The following is an 18839-nucleotide window of genomic DNA, read 5'->3' on the forward strand; positions in this document are numbered from 1 at the left end:
GACTTGAATTTATGATCACCATTCAATGTGGTCAGAGCTTCAGCTTTGAATTCTTTGACAGGTATGGGACCCACTTTAGATCTTGCTGACAGAAAAGATAATGCCACATAAGCAATCTTATATTCCTGTCCCATGATTGGGTCCACTCCCATTTATATATGCTGATGCTGATACACCAAAAGCTTTACTCCATCACTATCTTTTGCACCACCTAACTTGACAGCTGCGTTCTGCCAAACCCCTCCCCTCTGCTTTTCTCCTCCACAAGGACTGGTTATGACTCCAGCATCATGTCCTCAGGCTGCCTCTGCCTCTGCCTCTGCCTCTGCCCCTGGTCCAAGTCTTCCCCTTGCCCTTGCTGCAGCACCACTGTGGACTCCCCTCTCTCCAAGGAGTTGACCTCCACCTCCCCTTCATCCAAAGTACCACCTCCAAACATTATCTAATCATCACTTGCTTTGCCTTTTGACCACCGACCACCAGATCAAAGACCCTTAGGAGTTGGGACCACCCCATACTGGGTCCCACAATAGATCCAGTCACCCAAAATGCGAACCTGGCTCCAACTTTGTTTAGCTTTGCCCCCAAATTGAATCAGTTTTCTTGAGCACCAGGTCTCGATAATTTAGGTCGACTTACGCCAATCCGATATTGTAAATAAAGCTGCAAATAAAGCGAGCTGCTCATTGGTAGATTATATAGTTTCATCATTGTAACAATGCCACTTGAGCTCATTTTACTTGCTGGGCCATAAAAGCTCATTAGGCGAGCGAGCAAGCTAAAAAGTTTACGATAACTTGATTCATATATAAGTTAGGTCATAGATTTGACTTAGTACTATGTTACTCTATAGTTAGGTCAATAGATTAAGGAGTTGATTATGTGCTTTTAGGCTCTGCTTAAACTTACCTCAAGATTCACAACTTCATTTATGGAATGACACGAGTCTAAGCAACTTATACTTGGAAAGATTTAATTCGGCCCTTTTTTAGTTTAGTATTGGATCAGAAAAGTCTAGCCTTCTAATTTTGGCTGTTTGTTGCAATTGAATGGACCTTATACAAGACCGCACAACTCATGTTGCTCTATAGAATTCGCAGTCATAGTTGCACAACACATTGAGGGTTCCGATTGAGAGATTGGACTTCTTTAGATTGATCCAAACTCTTGGCTCACTAGTCACCCCTAAATTGATCCACCTTAGGTTTGGGTTGGATTTGACTCGGGAACTTGACCGATTCCCCCAATCAACCATCAACCAACGTAGCTCACCGGAGGTGACCAGAACTGGGGACGGTTGAGATATGCCAGAAGCCAAAAAGGAGTAGCACGTGTACGTGATGACGTTTAGAGTGGCATTATAGTAATTCACTAAAATGACGAGGGCACTTTCATGGTATCACCTTTTAAGAAAAGGACAAAGAGCTGGACGGTGGTAGGAAAAGGCGGCTCACCAGTTCGTCCCTCCCCAGCTTTAAATCCCCTAAAAATTTAAATATAAAAACTTAAAAATAATAAAAAAAGAAAAGTCTTATTCATGTTTCCAATTTTACCCATTTCTTTATTTATTATCTCCTTCTTAATTGGCGGAAGAAAAAAAAAATATTTCTCATCTGAAAGGCATATTTCGATTTTTGTAGCCCCTCAGATTATAATATTATAATAATATATTTATTTATTTCTTCCATTTTTAACTTTTTCTATTAATCTTTTGCGTTCTTTTTTTTTTTCCTCCCGTTTCTCTCGCTTTCGCCTCTCCCATTTTCCGCTTGGAGTCTGTTCCTTGGGTTCCCAAGACCGCCGGCGACTCGGCGGCGGTTTCCTGACACTGCCGTCGAAAAAAGAGGTTTTCCGACCGGTCGAGTGGAAACAGGAACCCGGTCCGGGAAATTTCCGAGGGAATTAATTTAATTAAAAACTTTTAATTTTTTGGGTGCGAGGTGGTTCTCTTGTTCTCGAGCTCTCCTCTACTCTCCAATGGCGAGAGCTCGAGGAAACCCTAGGTCCTAGAATCGGACGGCCGAGAGCTCTGCATCCAGGCGCTGAGCCCCCGATCCAGCATCCGAGATATTTCTAGGGTTTCGTGGGGTTTATTTATGCATGGAGGTGAGGGAAGAAGGGGCTCCTCCGGGGGTGGCGGTCCCGGCGGCGGAGGCCGCTGGGAGCTGCCCTCCGCCACCGCTTCCGCCGGAGGTGACGGCCAAGGCGGAGTCGTCTAGCCAGGGCGGGGGGGCGGCGGCCACGACGGCGCTGCCGGCAGAGACAGCAACGTCAGCCCCGCCGCCGCCGGTGGCGGCGGGGCCGGTGGGGCCGGCGTCCGTGAGCGTGGCGATGCCGGTGTTGAAGAAGAAGCGGGGGAGGCCGAGGAAGTACGGGCCGGACGGAAGCTTGGTGATGCCGTTGAACCCGATGCCAATATCGGCCTCGGTGCCGGCAGGGGAGTACCCCACCGTGGCGGCAGTGGGGACGGCGATGAAGCGGGGTAGAGGGCGGCCAGGAGGTTTTGTGAGCAAGCAACAGTATGGATTCGAGTTGGAGTCTTTAGGTATGAAACTCTTTCTTTCTTTTTCTTTCACTGTGTTTTAGGTTATCTTGGTGCTGTGGTTGGGAAGATGATCTGATGCTAAGATAGTTCTTCTAGAATTGTTTCAGCTTGTGTCTGATTTGTGAATTTTATTAGAAAAATTATGGGGTTCTGTTTGAGATTCTTGTTTAAATTTGGTAAAAGATTTGATTTTGTTGTCAAGTTGGTCCCTTTCTGCTGCAATTGATGTTGGTTTTGATTTTCTTGGAACTTTGTTAGCTGATATGACAATCTGTGGTCCGCATATGGTCTTATGTGGTGTGTGTCTGTCTGCTGTCCCTGTCTCCCTTGGAGCTCGCAGTCGAATTTGTTCGGAACCTCTCGACCAGGGAGTTCGGAGGTACGTTGCTGGAATTAGTGTGTGGGACCACTGGATAAGATCTCTTGTATTAGATCTTGTAAGAAATGGGTCTCCTTTCTTCTGGGGAAAGACAAGTTTTGTGGGGTGGGCTTGGGGTACTGGGAATCTGATTCTTGTTGACTCTGCTTCTAGGTGAAATTTGTGAGTTTCCTGACACTGATGTGGGTTGGATTGTTCTCAAAATAATGAAAGGTGGGGTTGAAATTTTAGTTTCCTTCATTGATAGGCTGTTGAAACCTGATTCAGATTAAGCAAGTGCTTGTGCTGACCATATAAGGTTTTATTGGAGGGCAGTGGACAAGTGCTTACTGCTGCTCTGTGAATGATGGGACCCTCATATCAGATGAAGAAATTGTCTCAGGCAGTATTCTCTCCCCTTTTGAAAGTCCAAAAATCTGATGACCGTAAGAAATCAATTTTTGAATACTGCTTTAGCTGCATAGTCATTCCTTTCCTCTTCAGTATTCAATCAGTAAAATATGAGTGATTAGTTCATCTTAAGCTAATAAGGGAGTGCGATTTTTACATGATGTATGTTGTTGCACTTTGTTTCCCCTCAAGTAAGCATAGGTTGGGATGTGGTGGTTCACTCACTATTTGTAATTCCTTTGAGCAGGCGAAATAGTTGCATGTTCTGCTGGTGCAAATTTCACGCCTCATGTCATCACAGTTGCAGCTGGCGAGGTATTGTTGGCAAAAAGTGACTAATTTTTCGTGAGCATATACCACTTATTATTAAAAATCAGTAAAATACAAGTGTTGTCTTCGAGATCACCTGGCATGCTCATCTTTGCACTATCTACCGTGCATATTTTCTCCATCTCATATGAACTTTAAATTCTAAAATAGCCGACTTTTTTTCTTAATTCACTGTACTTAAATCAAATATTCGCCATAAAGGTGTATAACTGTGTCGTAAAGTAGTTAATATTGTTTTGCATTGTATTGTTGAAGATTATGCCACACTATAGTGTTTTCATCTAGTTATTTACAAGCTTTTTTTCTTTATAATTTGACATTTTTATTTTTAAAAGTCTTTTATAGGACTTTTCTATGAGCTGAATTTTTTTTTATTCTGCTATTTGTTATTTGTTTAAATATAAAATTTAACCCCACTTTACAATTTTGTAAATTTAAAGGAGTAAACTACTTTGTCATCAGCAGTAACCTTTTTACTTATGTGTGACTTCGATGGAGCTTCCTATATACATGGTACAAGCATGTTAGCTGATTTATGTAATATATTAAAAGTTTAGGGCCAATTTGGCATCACATTTATTTCTTATTTTATATGTTTAATATAAAAATATAAAAAATTGAGGCATAAAACATGTTTTGTGCTATCTTTTTATTTTCTATTTTTAAAAATCACATCCATTATTTCTAAAAAAAATGAAAGTAAGAAATTTTTGCTTTCAATATTTTAAGAAACAAGAAATTTATGTTTTTACCACCACCATTAACACTACTATTTTCACCTCCACCGCTAATGCCATCACCGCCACAACCATCAAACTCACCGCCTTCACCACTGTTACTACCTTCATCACACTACTACCGCCATCATCACCGCCCCTGCCACATAGCTATCACTTCTGCTATCATCACATAGCCTCCAACCCTGCCACTACTATTGCTGCCTCCACCACGTAACCAATATCCCCGCTACCATTCTCTCCACTATACTGTTGTCACCATCCTTGTTGCCTTCGCATGGTTGGTGCCCTTGCCACTACCATTACTGTCACAACCTCTACCATACAGCCATCACCCTGCCTTCAATGTCACTGGTACCTCCATTGCCTCTGTTGTTATTACCATGACCTCCGCCACCATTACCATATTTGTATTTTTAAAATAATTGACTATGCGAAACCTTGCCAATATCATCACATAGCCTCCAACCCTGCCACTACTATTGCTGCCTCCACCACGTAGCCAATATCCCTGCTACCATTCTCTCCACTATATTGTTGTCACCATCCTTGTTGCTTTTGCATGGTTGGTGCCCTCGCCACTACCATTACCGTCACAACCTCCGCCATACAGCCATCACCTTGCCTCTAGTGTCACCGGTACCTCCACTGCCTCTGTTGTTATTACCATCACCTTCGCCACCATTACCATATTTGTATTTTTAAAATAATTGACTATGCAAAATATTTTTATATTTTTAAAAATTTAGAAACAAGAAAAATAGAATTTTTATTTTTCTATATCTTTGAGAATAGAAAAATGAAAGTGATGCCAAATGACATCTTAGGTTCTACAATATACTTAAGTACATTGGAACTCTTCAATGCTAATTAAAAAATGGAGAAAACCTTGCTGATATATACTTGGAGGTTCCTCTTTTCAACATTAAGCCAAGCCTAAACTTCCTCATCCAACCTTCACATGTATTATCAATACATTTGGTGAAATTATTTCCAACTCTTGCAATGTAATAAGCTTTAATTATTCTTTCATATGTTCATTTTCTTTTCAATTTTCTTAATATTCTACAATTCCCTCAATATTCTAAAAAAAAAGTTAATAATGGAATCATTTGATTTACTTATTTAGTTGGTTGATTAAGCCGGTTTGGGACAAAACATAAAAATTCTATTTTGGCTTGCTCTCACAATTAGTGTTATCTTAATTTGGTGCGACTATGAATTTCAGCAAGAAATTTTTAACTCACCCAGTACCTTTGATGATTTTTAGATGGTCTGGATCCTAATTCCTCATGGTTAACATGGATTTTTTTTTTCAAAAGTAATTTCCCTGCCACTACTATTGGTGCCTCCACCACGTAGCCAATATCCTTGCTACCATTCTCTCCACTATACTGTTGTCAACATCCTTGTTGCTTTTGCATGGTTGGTGCTCTCGCCACTACCATTACCGTCACAACCTCCGCCATACAGCCATCACCCTGCCTCCAGTGTCACCGGTACCTCCACTGCCTCTGTTGTTATTACCATCACCTCTGCCACCATTACCATATTTGTATTTTTAAAATAATTGACAATGCAAAACATTTTTATATTTTTAAAAATTTAGAAACAAGAAAAATAAAATTTTTATTTTTCTATATCTTTGAGAATAAAAAAATGAAAGTGATGCCAAATGACATCTTAGGTTCTATGATATACTTAAGTACATTGAAACTCTTCAATGCTGATTAAAAAATGGAGAAAACCTTGCTGATATATACTTGGAGGTTCCTCTTTTCAACATTAATCCAAGCCTAAACTTCCTCATCCAACTTTCACATGTATTATCAATACATTTGGTGAAATTATTTTCAGCTCTTGCAATGTAATAAGCTTTAATTATTCTTTCATATGTTCATTTTCTTTTCAATTTTCTTAATATTCTACAATTCCCCCATTATTCTAAAAAGTATGTTAATAATGGAATCATTTGATTTACTTATTTAGTTGGTTGGTTAAGCCGATTTAGAAAAAAACATAAAAATTCTATTTTGGCTTGCTCTCACAATTGGTGTTATCTTAATTTGGTGCGACTATGAATTTCAGCAAAAAATTTTTAACTCACCCAGTACCTTTGATGATTTTTAGATGGTGTGGATCCTAATTCCTCATGGTTAACATGGAAATTTTTTTCCAAAAGTAATTTTGCTGCCACTACTATTGTTGCCTCCACCACTTAGCCAATATTCCCGCTACCATTCTCTCCACTATACTATTGTCACCATCCTTGTTGCTTTCGCATGGTTGGTGCCCTCGCCACTACCATTACCCTCACAACCTCCGCCATACAGCCATCACCCTGCCTCCAGTGTCACCGGTACCTCCACTGCCTCTGTTGTTATTACCATCACCTCCGCCACCATTACTATATTTGTATTTTTAAAATAATTGACTATGCAAAACATTTTTATATTTTCAAAAATTAAGAAACAAGAAAAATAGAATTTTTATTTTTCTATATCTTTGAGAATAGAAAAATGAAAGTGATGCCAAATGACATCTTAGGTTCTACGATATACTTAAGTACATTGGAACTCTTCAATGCTAATTAAAAAATGGAGAAAACCTTGCTGATATATACTTGGAGGTTCGTCTTTTCAACATTAAGCCAAGCCTAAACTTCCTCATCCAACCTTCACATGTATTATCAATACATTTGGTGAAATTATTTCCAACTTTTGCAATGTAATAAGCTTTAATTATTCTTTCATATGTTCATTTTATTTTCAATTTTCTTAATATTCTACAATTCCCCCAATATTCTAAAAAATATGTTAATAATGAAATCATTTGATTTACTTATTTAGTTGGTTGGTTAAGCTGGTTTGGGCAAAAACATAAAAAATCTATTTTGGCTTGCTCTCACAATTGGTGTTATCTTAATTTGGTGCGACTATGAATTTCAGCAAGAAATTTTTAACTCACCCAGTACCTTTGATGATTTTTAGATGGTGTGGATCCTAATTCCTCATGGTTAACATGGAAATTTTTTTCCAAAAGTAATTTTCTTTATTCCTCAGCACTGCAATCTAAGTTGGCCCCTTTATCTCTCTCCTTTTCAACCGAAACTCATGTTTTTTAGCTTTCTACATTAGTCTGCATTAGTCTATCAAAGAAAACTAAACAAAGTATTGGCGATCCTGATATTTATAACAGCAATTAAGCACCAAGAAATGAACTTTGTTTTTATTCTTTCCTCTTAGTAATTTCATTACTGACAATTTTAATTAGTCACTGGTATTTAAATACTTTGATGCTCATCTTTGACAGATTGTACATTTCAACTCCATGCAATTTGAATTCAATGGGGTGGTTCGGAGAATATCATTAGCAAGTTTTGTCATACCGGTCGGTATCGTACCATATCGGACGTACCGTACCAATATCGAACTGGTATGCAGTCTTGTACTGTATCGATACCGAACCGGTACGTAGTCTCATACTGTATCGACACTCGGTACGCCTCGCCATCTCGTACCGTACCATACACCGACACTATAATAGGATGATACCAATATGGGGTCTAGTACCAAGGTGGCGAACTTCGCTAGCAAAACTATATACATTAGTGTTATCACTATGTTGCCACCTTGCAACCTACTGAAGATCAAGGTTTCCTTAGTTTTGAATTACAATACTTACAATTTGGCAAGATTACAACCGGCAATTGTCTCATGCCAAGTTATCGAGAGTCATATGTTATGGAGACCATGATCGCCATAAATGTATTCACCAGTGCCTTCTGATGATGATTATTTCCCTTTTTTCTTGCACTTCTTTGTTTTTTTGAAAATGATGCTTCAATTACATCTGCTTATTGCTTGGAGGGAACATGGTAGACAGAATGTTGTGTAAATGAATATGGTCACAGAAAAATCTTTAGAGGTTTTACAAACTTTTGAGTTTTTTTAATGGCAGATAGATTTTTTGTGCAAAAAATAATGCTTTCTGAGGTAATTTTTATGACATTGATCTTTTGGTTAATAAAAGTATGACTTCTCATAAAATAAGAAATAAGAAAGTCCTTTTTAGAAGTGATGTTCTCTTTCACAAATTGCAGTAGAAGAAGTGGTTGCAAATCTTATTATGTAATAGTATCTATCAATCTTCACTATATGCCAAAACTCTTTGTTGTTGTGAATTGTTTAATTTACCTTTGTAATTTTTTTCTAGGATGTTACTATGAAGATCATATCCTTTTCTCAACAAGGTCCTCGAGCTATTTGTATTCTATCTGCTAATGGTGTCATATCAAATGTTACACTTCGTCAACCTGATTCCTCTGGTGGTACATTGACATACGAGGTTTGAAAGCTGATCCTTCATCCATGAAATTTATGGTGATGTTTTGAATTCTTTGCACTAGTTGAAGAAACTGTCTAAACTTATCATTCATCAACTCATTCTCACTTTCTACCTAAACCAACATTGTTTTCTTTATGTAAAACAGATTAGGCTTGCTGACTATTTTTTAGAGCTTCTTGGAAAATAATTGATCTTTGAAGAACAAATGTTGGAGATACAAATAAGTTCTACATTAGGACATGAAACTAAAATATAAAAGGATTAGATTCAGAAAGCAAACAAATGGCCATATTAGGGCTTTATTCATGGAGACTCTGTATAATAACTAACTCAACAGTAGAAATTGGTAGCACAACTCCATAATGGAGAGTCGAAGCAAACTCAAGTGACATGGAAAATATGGGCCTGAAAGTCACATTAGACTGTATGACAAACACCAAGCTGATTTTATTAATTGATAAGGAAGACTAGATTGAAGCAAAGATGAGATCAACAGTACAGGAGAAACTAGATGGTGATACCCCCACATAAGAAAATCTGATATCTGACTGGTGTGGTTTTAGTGAATAGATGATCAATGGAACTAAAAACATGATATTAGTAGCTGAATTAAGTTAGGACAAACAAGACATTTGTTGGTGCCAGGTAGACCTGTGAAAGCCTTTTTGAAAGAAATATTAACTCCAAATTTAAAGATTTATAAGTTGCAGGATAGAGGGACCATAGTAGGTGGACCGTATATATATTAATGAATAAATGAATGTGGTGTTCATTGGACTCGTGCAATAGTCAAAGTAGAGTTTGACAAATTGGAGGCACTATGTGCTAGTAATGGGCTACCAAGCGGTAAGGAGCTAATATGGGGCTCCATGGGGCAATACAGTCAATTTAGATATTGGGCCTCTTCCAAATCATAGGGCTTGTTCCATTCTTGACCTCGCTTATATTTGTTGATGCACCAATACTTTGAGTACCGTGTGTTGAGTTCTACCTTACCTCCTTTGTCTTTTTGACCTCTTCTTAGTTTTCCCCCATTCTTTGGATCTACCTTTGGGTATAAGGCATCTTTTCACCTCCTTAAGTCCGGTAACCTTGTATTTTTTCTTTCCAAATACATATTGACCCATGTTGACACACTTTAATATCTAAATCTCCAATGGAAGCAATTTCTCCATATATGTAAATATTGTTATGCTCCCAACAAATATCCTACTTCTGTGGTGACATTGGTGAACCTGCATTTGTTGACAACAGCAAGCACATTATTATAACGGTCTAAACAAATTGTGATCTCAGTGACTTGAGGTGACTCAATGTATTATACAACTAAACCGGAAAGTTTGGTATGAAAATATAGGGAATGACTTATGCTTGCATCTTCGTAACCAAGTTCATGTTATGATCATCAACATTTAGTAACATAATTATGTAATACATGATTTAATTTAGGGATTATTTATTTGTTTTTAGTATTTGGTAATCCAATTTTCATTATTAAGTGAAAAATGTGTTACGTGCTTATTGTGTTATACATATTACATTGTTAAAAAAAATTATGATATTAGTAGAAATTCAAGAAACCACGGAACACTCATGCTGTCAAGCCTATCCTTCACATTGTCGAGCAGCCGATCACCTTCAAAGGATGGATAGAAGGGATCAAGGGGAGATAATTGGGTTATCTAAGTAAAACACTTGTCTAGTCACTATACATCAAAACACACCATAATGCAGCTCCATTGGACGCTACCATGTAGGTCAATACTTGTAAGTACAAGTTGATAACATTTTGAGCATGACATAGCTCTCTATATTGTGTTAAATAGTCACGAATATGGAACATATATGTTTTTATGTATAATACGCAAACAAACACATGCACTTTTTTCACTATTAAATTCTACCAAACATGGAGATCTTGGTCTACCTAATCCTATCATTCACTAATCAACAACTTAGCAGTATTTCTTCATAGCTTTCCATGATCGAACATGGCTCCCTATTTGATCAAGAGCTCACTTTTGCCTAAGGTGTTAAGCTTGCTAAAGGCTAGTAGAGATTTTCAGTTAGATGGTAACCCTCCTTCAATCAAGTTACTCTCTTAAAGGAGGATCGTCTCATAGTAACATATATCCTCCATTGGTTGTGTCTAGATGCCATTTCTAGTATTATGATAATAAAAACTCTTGAGACTTGAGAGGGGTCTCTGAATGTCCAACTTTTGCTCATTAATTTGTATTCAAAGAATTATAGTTCAACTAAATATTGTCATAGTTGCATTTCTTATTAGTCTAATCAATTATAAAGAAATACGAGAGGCTTCCAACAACATAGAGTAGGAGCACATATATCCATTAATGTGACATAAATAACTAATTATTTCACCTACGGTTTGCCAAACCATGCCGAAACGATTGGTTTGGGGCATATAGAACCAGACTAGTCGATTATCGGCACAGTTTGTCATATTTATGTGAGACAAGGCTTACCGGCTTAAGATTCATTCGATTCAAGGGCTTCTCGGTCTCTCCCATCTGCTTGCGCTCATCTCACCCTTGCCGACCAACAATACTCCCTCTCTCCCTGCCCTCTCCATCGAGATCCCGATTTCCTTGTCGGACCTGCCGCTTAGTCGGCAACCAAGCCAAGCCTCCCCATCTCTTGGATCCCTTGTTTGACCTCTCTTACTCCCCTTTTTCCTCTTCCTCTCTTTCTTCCTTCCCATCTCTCACCGATCTCCCTTCACCTCCGCCGGCGACAGTTGTGCTGTGGCGGCTCCGCCTCCCTCCCTCCCTCTCTTTCTCCCGTCTCTCTCTGTTTCAACACATTTTGGGATGGCATGGTACGGATCCATACCGTACTGTATCGTACTGGTAGCTGACCGGTATGGATCATAACACCAGTTTGGTAAACCTTGGACTTTCACCATTTGCTTGGATCAAAACAATCCATCAATTTGGCTACAATGTAGGAAATTTCTCCCCATCTAACCTAAGTTATGCATTACTATTAAGAACTTGCTTTGCACATGCGACTTAGTAACACAACTTCAACGTTAGATGCAATGTATCTTCACTGCGTATATGAATTTACTATTACAATTTCAATGTTATATAACCCTTGTATCACTACCTGGAAATGTTTTTCATTCCTTTTTCTTTCCTTAATTTTGAATTGCATTATTGCGTTCTCTTTTTTCATGACTCAAGGTTCTGTATAGCAAATATTGTCCGCTATTAGTTATGCATATGTTGGATCATATGTTACTTAGAATGGCATTTAATGAGCATTAAAATAGGAATGATTATTTTTTTTCCGCCCCACATGAATTTTAGATGCTAGTGGTTTTGTTTGTGTCCTGGTTCAGTAGACCTAGGTTTGAGCCAAATTGGATTTGGTTGCATTGTTTGAACATTGATCTGATATGTCCGCCGAACAAGTTTAGTTAAAATGGAAATTTAATGTTAGGTTTAAGTCAGCAGTGAGTTCCACCACTATGCTATTTTGCTGGGTCAAATTGGATGGATTTAATTTTGATAGATTAATCGCTGACCTAGTTGGAATCCACAGTTTGGAGTTTAGGTACAGTGGTGGCTGAGGTTAGGTCTGAGTCTTCTTGACCCACTTGCACCTTTAAATATTAGAGGATGCATTTCCTCCATATGGTCAAGTGGTTAAACTGGAAACTTAATCTCACGTAAATCGGATTATTTTGCTACTAGCATTACAATACAGTTACAATGTTGTCAGGATTCAGTAAATACTGTTAGTCACATATAGGTTCACTTCTTATCTTTATCTATTCTACTATCATTTCATTATTATGTATATTCTCAAGTTGGATGGCCCACCATGTATTTTGCAATTGTAATATTTGGGCTCAAATCCAACTCTCTCTCTCTCTCTCTCACACACACACATACATACACAAACTGACAATTCTATTCGTTCTCTACTATATTGAAGCTCTTATAAATGCAAGCACTGTTGTTTATGACTTCATGAATTACATATTTTTTTTTGCTTTTTACATTTCTTCTAGAATTTCTGTTATCTGTGTTTTGTTTTTTCTTTATAAAAAATGGATATGTATTATTAGGCTTGTAATTTATACCTCAAGGATGATTATAGTTTATCATGTCAGACCTTTTAATCTTCCTTCTTCTTCTGGACTATCAACTCTCGAAAACCTTGGTGCATCTGTTCTGGGTTAAAACAATTTAAATTGTGGAATGAGATAGGTATCCTTTACTGCTGGTTGGTCTTTCGGGAATGATAATAAGCATATCTTGCCTGCTGTTGCCTTGATTGGGAAGTTGACAACAATTCATTGGGGGTTAATGTTAGGTTTTCTGCTGATCGTAGGTTTTCTTTTTTTTTTAACTTTGATTGGCCATACTTTAATGGTCCAGAAAGCTGACCCTATGAAAAATAGGCTTGCATCTCAGAACTAAGGTGAACTGTTTGGATTTCAATGGTGAATGGGATCTTAGAAGTTAGAACACAATCTTGATTCTCTGGTCAATCTGCTTTCAGCAAATGCAATGGGTCTAGTTTACTTGGTAAATAACACTTGTAGATGTATCTTTTGATATCCCAAATTGGACTTAAGTGCCTACTGCCTACTATATAGATCTCAACATTCTCTATCCCTCCCTTCCCCCCTTGTGCATTCATGTGTTTGCCTGTGCATGCTGCTGCTGCCAATGCTGCTTAATGATGCACCTTATTCCACTTGCTGTTTCTGTAGGGCCGCTTTGAGCTGCTATCCTTATCTGGATCATTCATGCCAACCGAAAATGGGGGAACAAGGAGTCGATCTGGTGGAATGAGTGTTTCTCTTGCAAGCCCTGATGGTCGTGTTGTTGGTGGTGGAGTTGCTGGTCTACTCGTGGCTGCTAGTCCTGTGCAGGTAACACTGTTCAACACAAGGTGCAAAATTTGATTCTTTAAATACTTGTTTTTGTTGAAGTCTTCACATATCCCTCTTGTTTAAAAAGGTTTTCATCGTTTGATTGTCCATCAATATCTAGATGGTTATTTTTCCTATTATAAATTATCGGTCAAAGACAGCTATAGAAATGAAAGTTATATGAAGTAATATGTACACTCATAAGAACAAAGGTACAGTTTTTACTTTAACAATATAACATCAGGGATGATGATGGGGATTCAACAGAACCAATGGGGCTGGGAGCTCTTCTGGAGAAGATAGGATGTTGGACATTTCTTCCTCCTAGTCCTATCCTTATGGAGAGAGAACATCAGCATAGCAGCTAGTTCCCTCTGTTTTTGTATCACTACTATCTATTCTGTTTTCTATTCTTATGTTCTGTACCAATGCTGGAATAATTACAGAAGAAAAGGGGAAGGGAAGAACGGCTTGTTAGAGCTTTATATAAGGGAAGAGTAGAAGTGTTAAAAGGGAGAGAAAAACTAGGGAGGTGGTGGAAATTGACATGCAATTTTGTCTCAGCATGTGGAGATGGAATAAGTGTAGGCAAGATAAACAGAGTCGCATGGGAGGGAGGAAGTTTTTAGGAGAAAGAAGAGGTGAAGGGTCAACAATTGTGGTTTCCTGGCTTGGCTTTGGTAGCCATAGTATGGTAGATTCCTTTAGGTCCCTATTGGTTGGGCTTATATTTTTGTCTATTTTGGAGTTTTGATGCTCTTTTCCCACTGTGGAAATTGTACAGAACAGGAAGTCTTATTCTATGCTAGCCATGCGAGCGTGATAATTTGATTTTGAGAGATCTCCACTTAGTATCTTGGGAGATTGCCTTTTTTGAGCAAAGTGTCTTGGGAGATTGCAATGCAAGTTATGGATCTGATCAAGGCTTTTAAACTTGGTTTTGGTTTTGTCCCCTATACAGAGTTTGTTTTCGGCAATTTCAACAATCTCAGTGATTTTGCTCAGTCTCGTCATTTCAACCAATTAAGGCAAGTTATTTTACATCATTTTATTATGTTTTAAGTTATTTATAATAAGAAAAAAACTAAAACCAATTAAGGCAAGTTATTTTACATCATTTTATTATGTTTTAAGTTATTTATAATCATAATTTATGTAGTTTGAATAGTTGTAGACTGAAATTAAATTGTATTGAAGTGTAATTTATTCAATAAATCACATGAATGCACTAAATATATTGAGTAAAATACTATGCATGTACATGCATTTTGAGTTTCACAAATTGCGATATTTTTTTTATAACTTAACAGCATATCAACATTGCATCTTGCTCACCCATAACAACAAAACTTTGACAAAAATAATACTAATTAGATTATAAGAGCCTAAGATGAATGTGTAGTTAAAACAATGAGTCTCAACTGAAATTGATCTGTTTTGGCCAAAACTGAAATATTTTGACTAATGGATCAGTTTGGGCCAAAACTTTAATTCTTGGATCTGATGGCTACTAAAATAATAGAGTTCAGTTTCTGTTAATAGTTTAAAAAACTAAAAGGAGAAAGTAGGTTACGAAGGAAAAACATAAATGGGAATATTGCATGTGATAGTTTTGAAAAGGATTAGATGTGATAAACTAATTTGTTTTTGGAAATAAGAAGTTAGGATACGCTAAAGAGCCACATATTGGGTTCTATTTATGTGGTTAGATCTCATCCATAGATAATGGGCAAATAGGATCATAATCATCAATTAACAAGTAATGGAAAGAACCTCACAATATCGAATTCGAGTGGAACAAATTGAGGGGATGAGGAAGGAAACAGAGTTATTGCTTTCCCCGCTAAAAACAAAGAAAAGTTTCGACTAGTCCTGTATTATGTGGCGCTTTTCTACAAAGATGGAGTTTCCAACTACCCCACTGAAAAGTGGGCTTTTGTGACAAATAAGAGGAATGCTAGGGGCACACTTTTCATGCACAGGACAAGTTCCCTCTGCCACAAAGCACAAGGGGTTTGGTGTGAATCATGGAAATTGGTGCAATACACCAGGTGTGGTTGAATATGTTGGTTTGGGGACCTTTCATGTGCACTAGCTAGCACCGCAAAGCATTTTCTGATGAATAATGTACACATGGCCAGTTCTCTCAATAAAACGTAAACACAAACATGAGATGGTTATGATTGTGGCGAAAATTATTTTGCTATATAGAACATCATTGCAAGTAATTGGCTAAAAATACATGGACTTCAAAATAGTAACTTGTAAAAGATCCCGCCCCTCCAACCATGCAAGGGAAAGAAAAATATAAAGATAATAATAATGAAAATTAGATAAAATAATATATGATTGGAATTACCATTAGAAGTACATAAAAATATGTTGCTTCACAATGTGCATGCAATATCGTTCATGCATCATGACTAGAGGAAGAGAGCCTCACGTCATGATTATACTAGATAAGCCTTATACATTCAGTGTGCTACAAAATAGAGACAAAATTGTTAAATTTACACTGAACCATGTGTTTGATCTGCTATTGAGAGTGTGATGATACATAAGTTTGCGTATAAACTTGGGTGGATAACTATAGTGGATTCTCCCTTTAGTGTAGATGAAGAGGGCGGTACTGGACTGCAGCTTCATATTGTTTTGGCAATTTGCCAATGCGCCATGCCTGTGGCTTTAATTCATTTATTGTGAGGATAATACGGACTGATGCTGTTTCCACTTGAGTTGTTTAACATACAGAGAGTGTGAAAAAAAGAGAGACAAAGATCTGATGCAAAAGAGAGGACGGAGGAGAGTAGTTGAGACAGGATTGATAGAAATATAGAGTGAGGGAGAGGGTCAGTTCAATTGGAGTCTTTCCTCTCTCATAGAGGCCACCTTGGTTGAAACTTGACACATGAAACAGAGAACTACCCAACCCACTTCCATTAGAGAAATGAGCTAATGGGAAGAGATTCCCATCAGTGATCAGAGAGAGTGCCTTATTAGAAGAAAAAACATCCTAGCTAGAAGTTGAGAGAATTTGATGCTTTTGTACTAACAGATAAATCTCATAATTGCAATAATTAAGGGAAAGATAAAAAAAAAATTCTGTAATATAACCAATAATGAAGAGAAATAGACATGAAATCCTAGCTTTCCTTTTATTTCTCTGAATTTAATAGCGCACTAGGAAAGGATGATGGGGTCACTGAATAGTCTATGCTCTCTCTGTTCCTCTGATTTCTCTTGGAGTTTTGGCGAATCTTGGAGAGGTGATGGCTTTCTCTCTTTCTTGAATTTTTGATTTTTGATTGTTGGAGAGGTGAACCAAAAGCATCCCAGCGCCTTTTTCTTTTTTTGCTGCGTGCGGTAGTATATGTATGTGTTTGTGTGTATTACTTTTCCATATTCCAATAGTGGAGAATATCTTTTAGAGCCTTTATGAAATCTTCTATTTGCTCCCCCTTTGCTCCAAAGCCATTAGAGCCTCTTAGCAACCAAAAGAATGCTCCTGTTTTTGTTCCAGATGAGTCATCTAGTTTTATTTACTACATGCCCATTTACACTTCAGTCGCATATGATCTCAGTGTGACTTCAAGTTAGACTTCATATACCTTAATAATTTTGATTAGCTTGAATGTATTTTAGGAAATCTACTTAATCAACTGGACGCTCTTTCTTCCGCTGTTCTATATCAGGTTGTGGTGGGAAGCTTTTTACCAAGCTACAAGCTGGAGCAGAAAACCAAGAAACCAAAATTAGAGACTTCATCTCTGTCAATGCCCGCAGCTGCAGTGCCAATTTCCAGCATGGAGATGGAGGAGGCTTATGGTAGCATGCAAGGGCTGCGGAGCTCAGCAGCCCCAAAAACAAACCTCGCAACTTCCTCCACATTTAGGGCAGAAAACTGGGCTGCTCCTCTACAGTCAGCACCTGACACAAGGAACTCCACAACAGATATTAACGTTTCTTTGCCTGGAGGGTGAAGTTATTCAGAAAGTCGTCTGTTGCACACCTCTGAGGCATCATACTGACCAGAAGTTGACAACCTTTTGTAACAGCTGCCTCTGCATGTGTTGCAAATGAATGATTGGAACTCACCTTCTCTAACTTGTCTGGTAAGCTTGTTTGCATGCTTTAGCTTTTCTCCAGTAGATGAACTTTAGTGTCTGGTTTCCCTAGGTTTCTCTGGAACAGAATGATGACTGTGCTCCTTCTTGTTGTCTAGCTTGGTTGATATTTATACTTGTAACACCTGGTTTTCATTCAGTGGTGTTTAAATTCAATCATTTGTAGTTTCAGCAAATTTCATGTTGATGGATACTTGATTTTGCAAGTGTGATGAAATCATGATGCTCTCTTTTTGTTCCTTCTGAGGTGGCCAAGAAATCTTGCCGTCTCTTCAATTGATCTTGGGGCATATGATGGACAATTTTTTTTTAGCTTTTTGAACTGATCACCGATAAATAGAAGCCTCATATAAATTGGGGTACTTTTTGGGTGTGTCTGTGTGAATCAGTGGGTGCTTGTGTGTGAGATTTCTTCTTCCCCTCGGATTGTATTTATTTCCCGATGCATTAAAGGAATTGAAAGCTGTTAATAGAAGTTGTCTCAAAATAAAGGAAAAACCAAGCGTTAGTAAAAGTTGTCTCAAAATAAAGGAAAACTAGGTACCAGACAGTGGGCACTGTAAGTTAATAATTTAGGATTCAATCCAAAAAAAGATAGTTTAAAAGTGTTATGTAGGTTTTTTGGCCTTGAATCATTATTTAAGATCTATCTAATATATAGTCATTGTGGGATTGAGGATATAATTTCATTCGAATTCAATAACAAGTACTACAAAATTCAATTGTAAATTATTAATATTGTTTTGGCAGGCCGAATTTACTTTAATACTATTTATTGTAATTAATTCAATAATATTTTGGTCTTTTGGCATCGTATAAGTATTTAAGGTATATCTAATATATAGCCGATGTGGAATTAAACACATTGCAGCATGAATTTTTATATTAAAATATTAAAAAAAGTAAAAATTCTATGAGCGCAAAGACGTATTTATGAAGAATATTGTTTTGGTAGAATAATTTGAGAAAGCTAATTCAGTATTAATTGTCTCCCCCTATTAGCTCGCTACTTTTGGCGAGCACTATGCGTCCGTGGATGGTGATACCTGGCCCTGCATGCATGATGTGCACAAGC

At 37.7% G+C, this 18839-nt stretch overlaps 1 protein-coding gene across 1 annotated transcript; it reads left to right on the forward strand.

The window, feature by feature from the left end:
* The first annotated feature begins 1727 nt into the window (after positions 1–1727).
* Positions 1728–18003, forward strand: LOC103708226 (AT-hook motif nuclear-localized protein 1-like). The gene is made up of 5 exons (XM_008793047.4): positions 1728–2545; positions 3562–3629; positions 8597–8728; positions 13479–13640; positions 17333–18003. Exons 1-5 carry the CDS (start codon positions 2101–2103, stop codon positions 17618–17620), a joined length of 1095 nt encoding a protein of 364 aa, XP_008791269.2. The 5' UTR covers positions 1728–2100; the 3' UTR covers positions 17621–18003.
* The last annotated feature ends 836 nt before the right edge of the window (positions 18004–18839 follow it).

Source organism: Phoenix dactylifera, chromosome 17 (genome assembly GCF_009389715.1).
Source record: "Phoenix dactylifera cultivar Barhee BC4 chromosome 17, palm_55x_up_171113_PBpolish2nd_filt_p, whole genome shotgun sequence".
Taxonomy (NCBI): domain Eukaryota; kingdom Viridiplantae; phylum Streptophyta; class Magnoliopsida; order Arecales; family Arecaceae; genus Phoenix; species Phoenix dactylifera.

Coding starts and splice junctions, on each gene's coding strand:
- LOC103708226 (XM_008793047.4), top strand. CDS start 2,101: ATGGAGGTGAGGGAAGAAGGGGCTCCTCCGGGGGTGGCGGTCCCGGCG. Junction 3,630..8,596: donor TCACAGTTGCAGCTGGCGAG/GTATTGTTGGCA, acceptor ATTTTTTTCTAG/GATGTTACTATGAAGATCAT. Junction 8,729..13,478: donor GTGGTACATTGACATACGAG/GTTTGAAAGCTG, acceptor CTGTTTCTGTAG/GGCCGCTTTGAGCTGCTATC.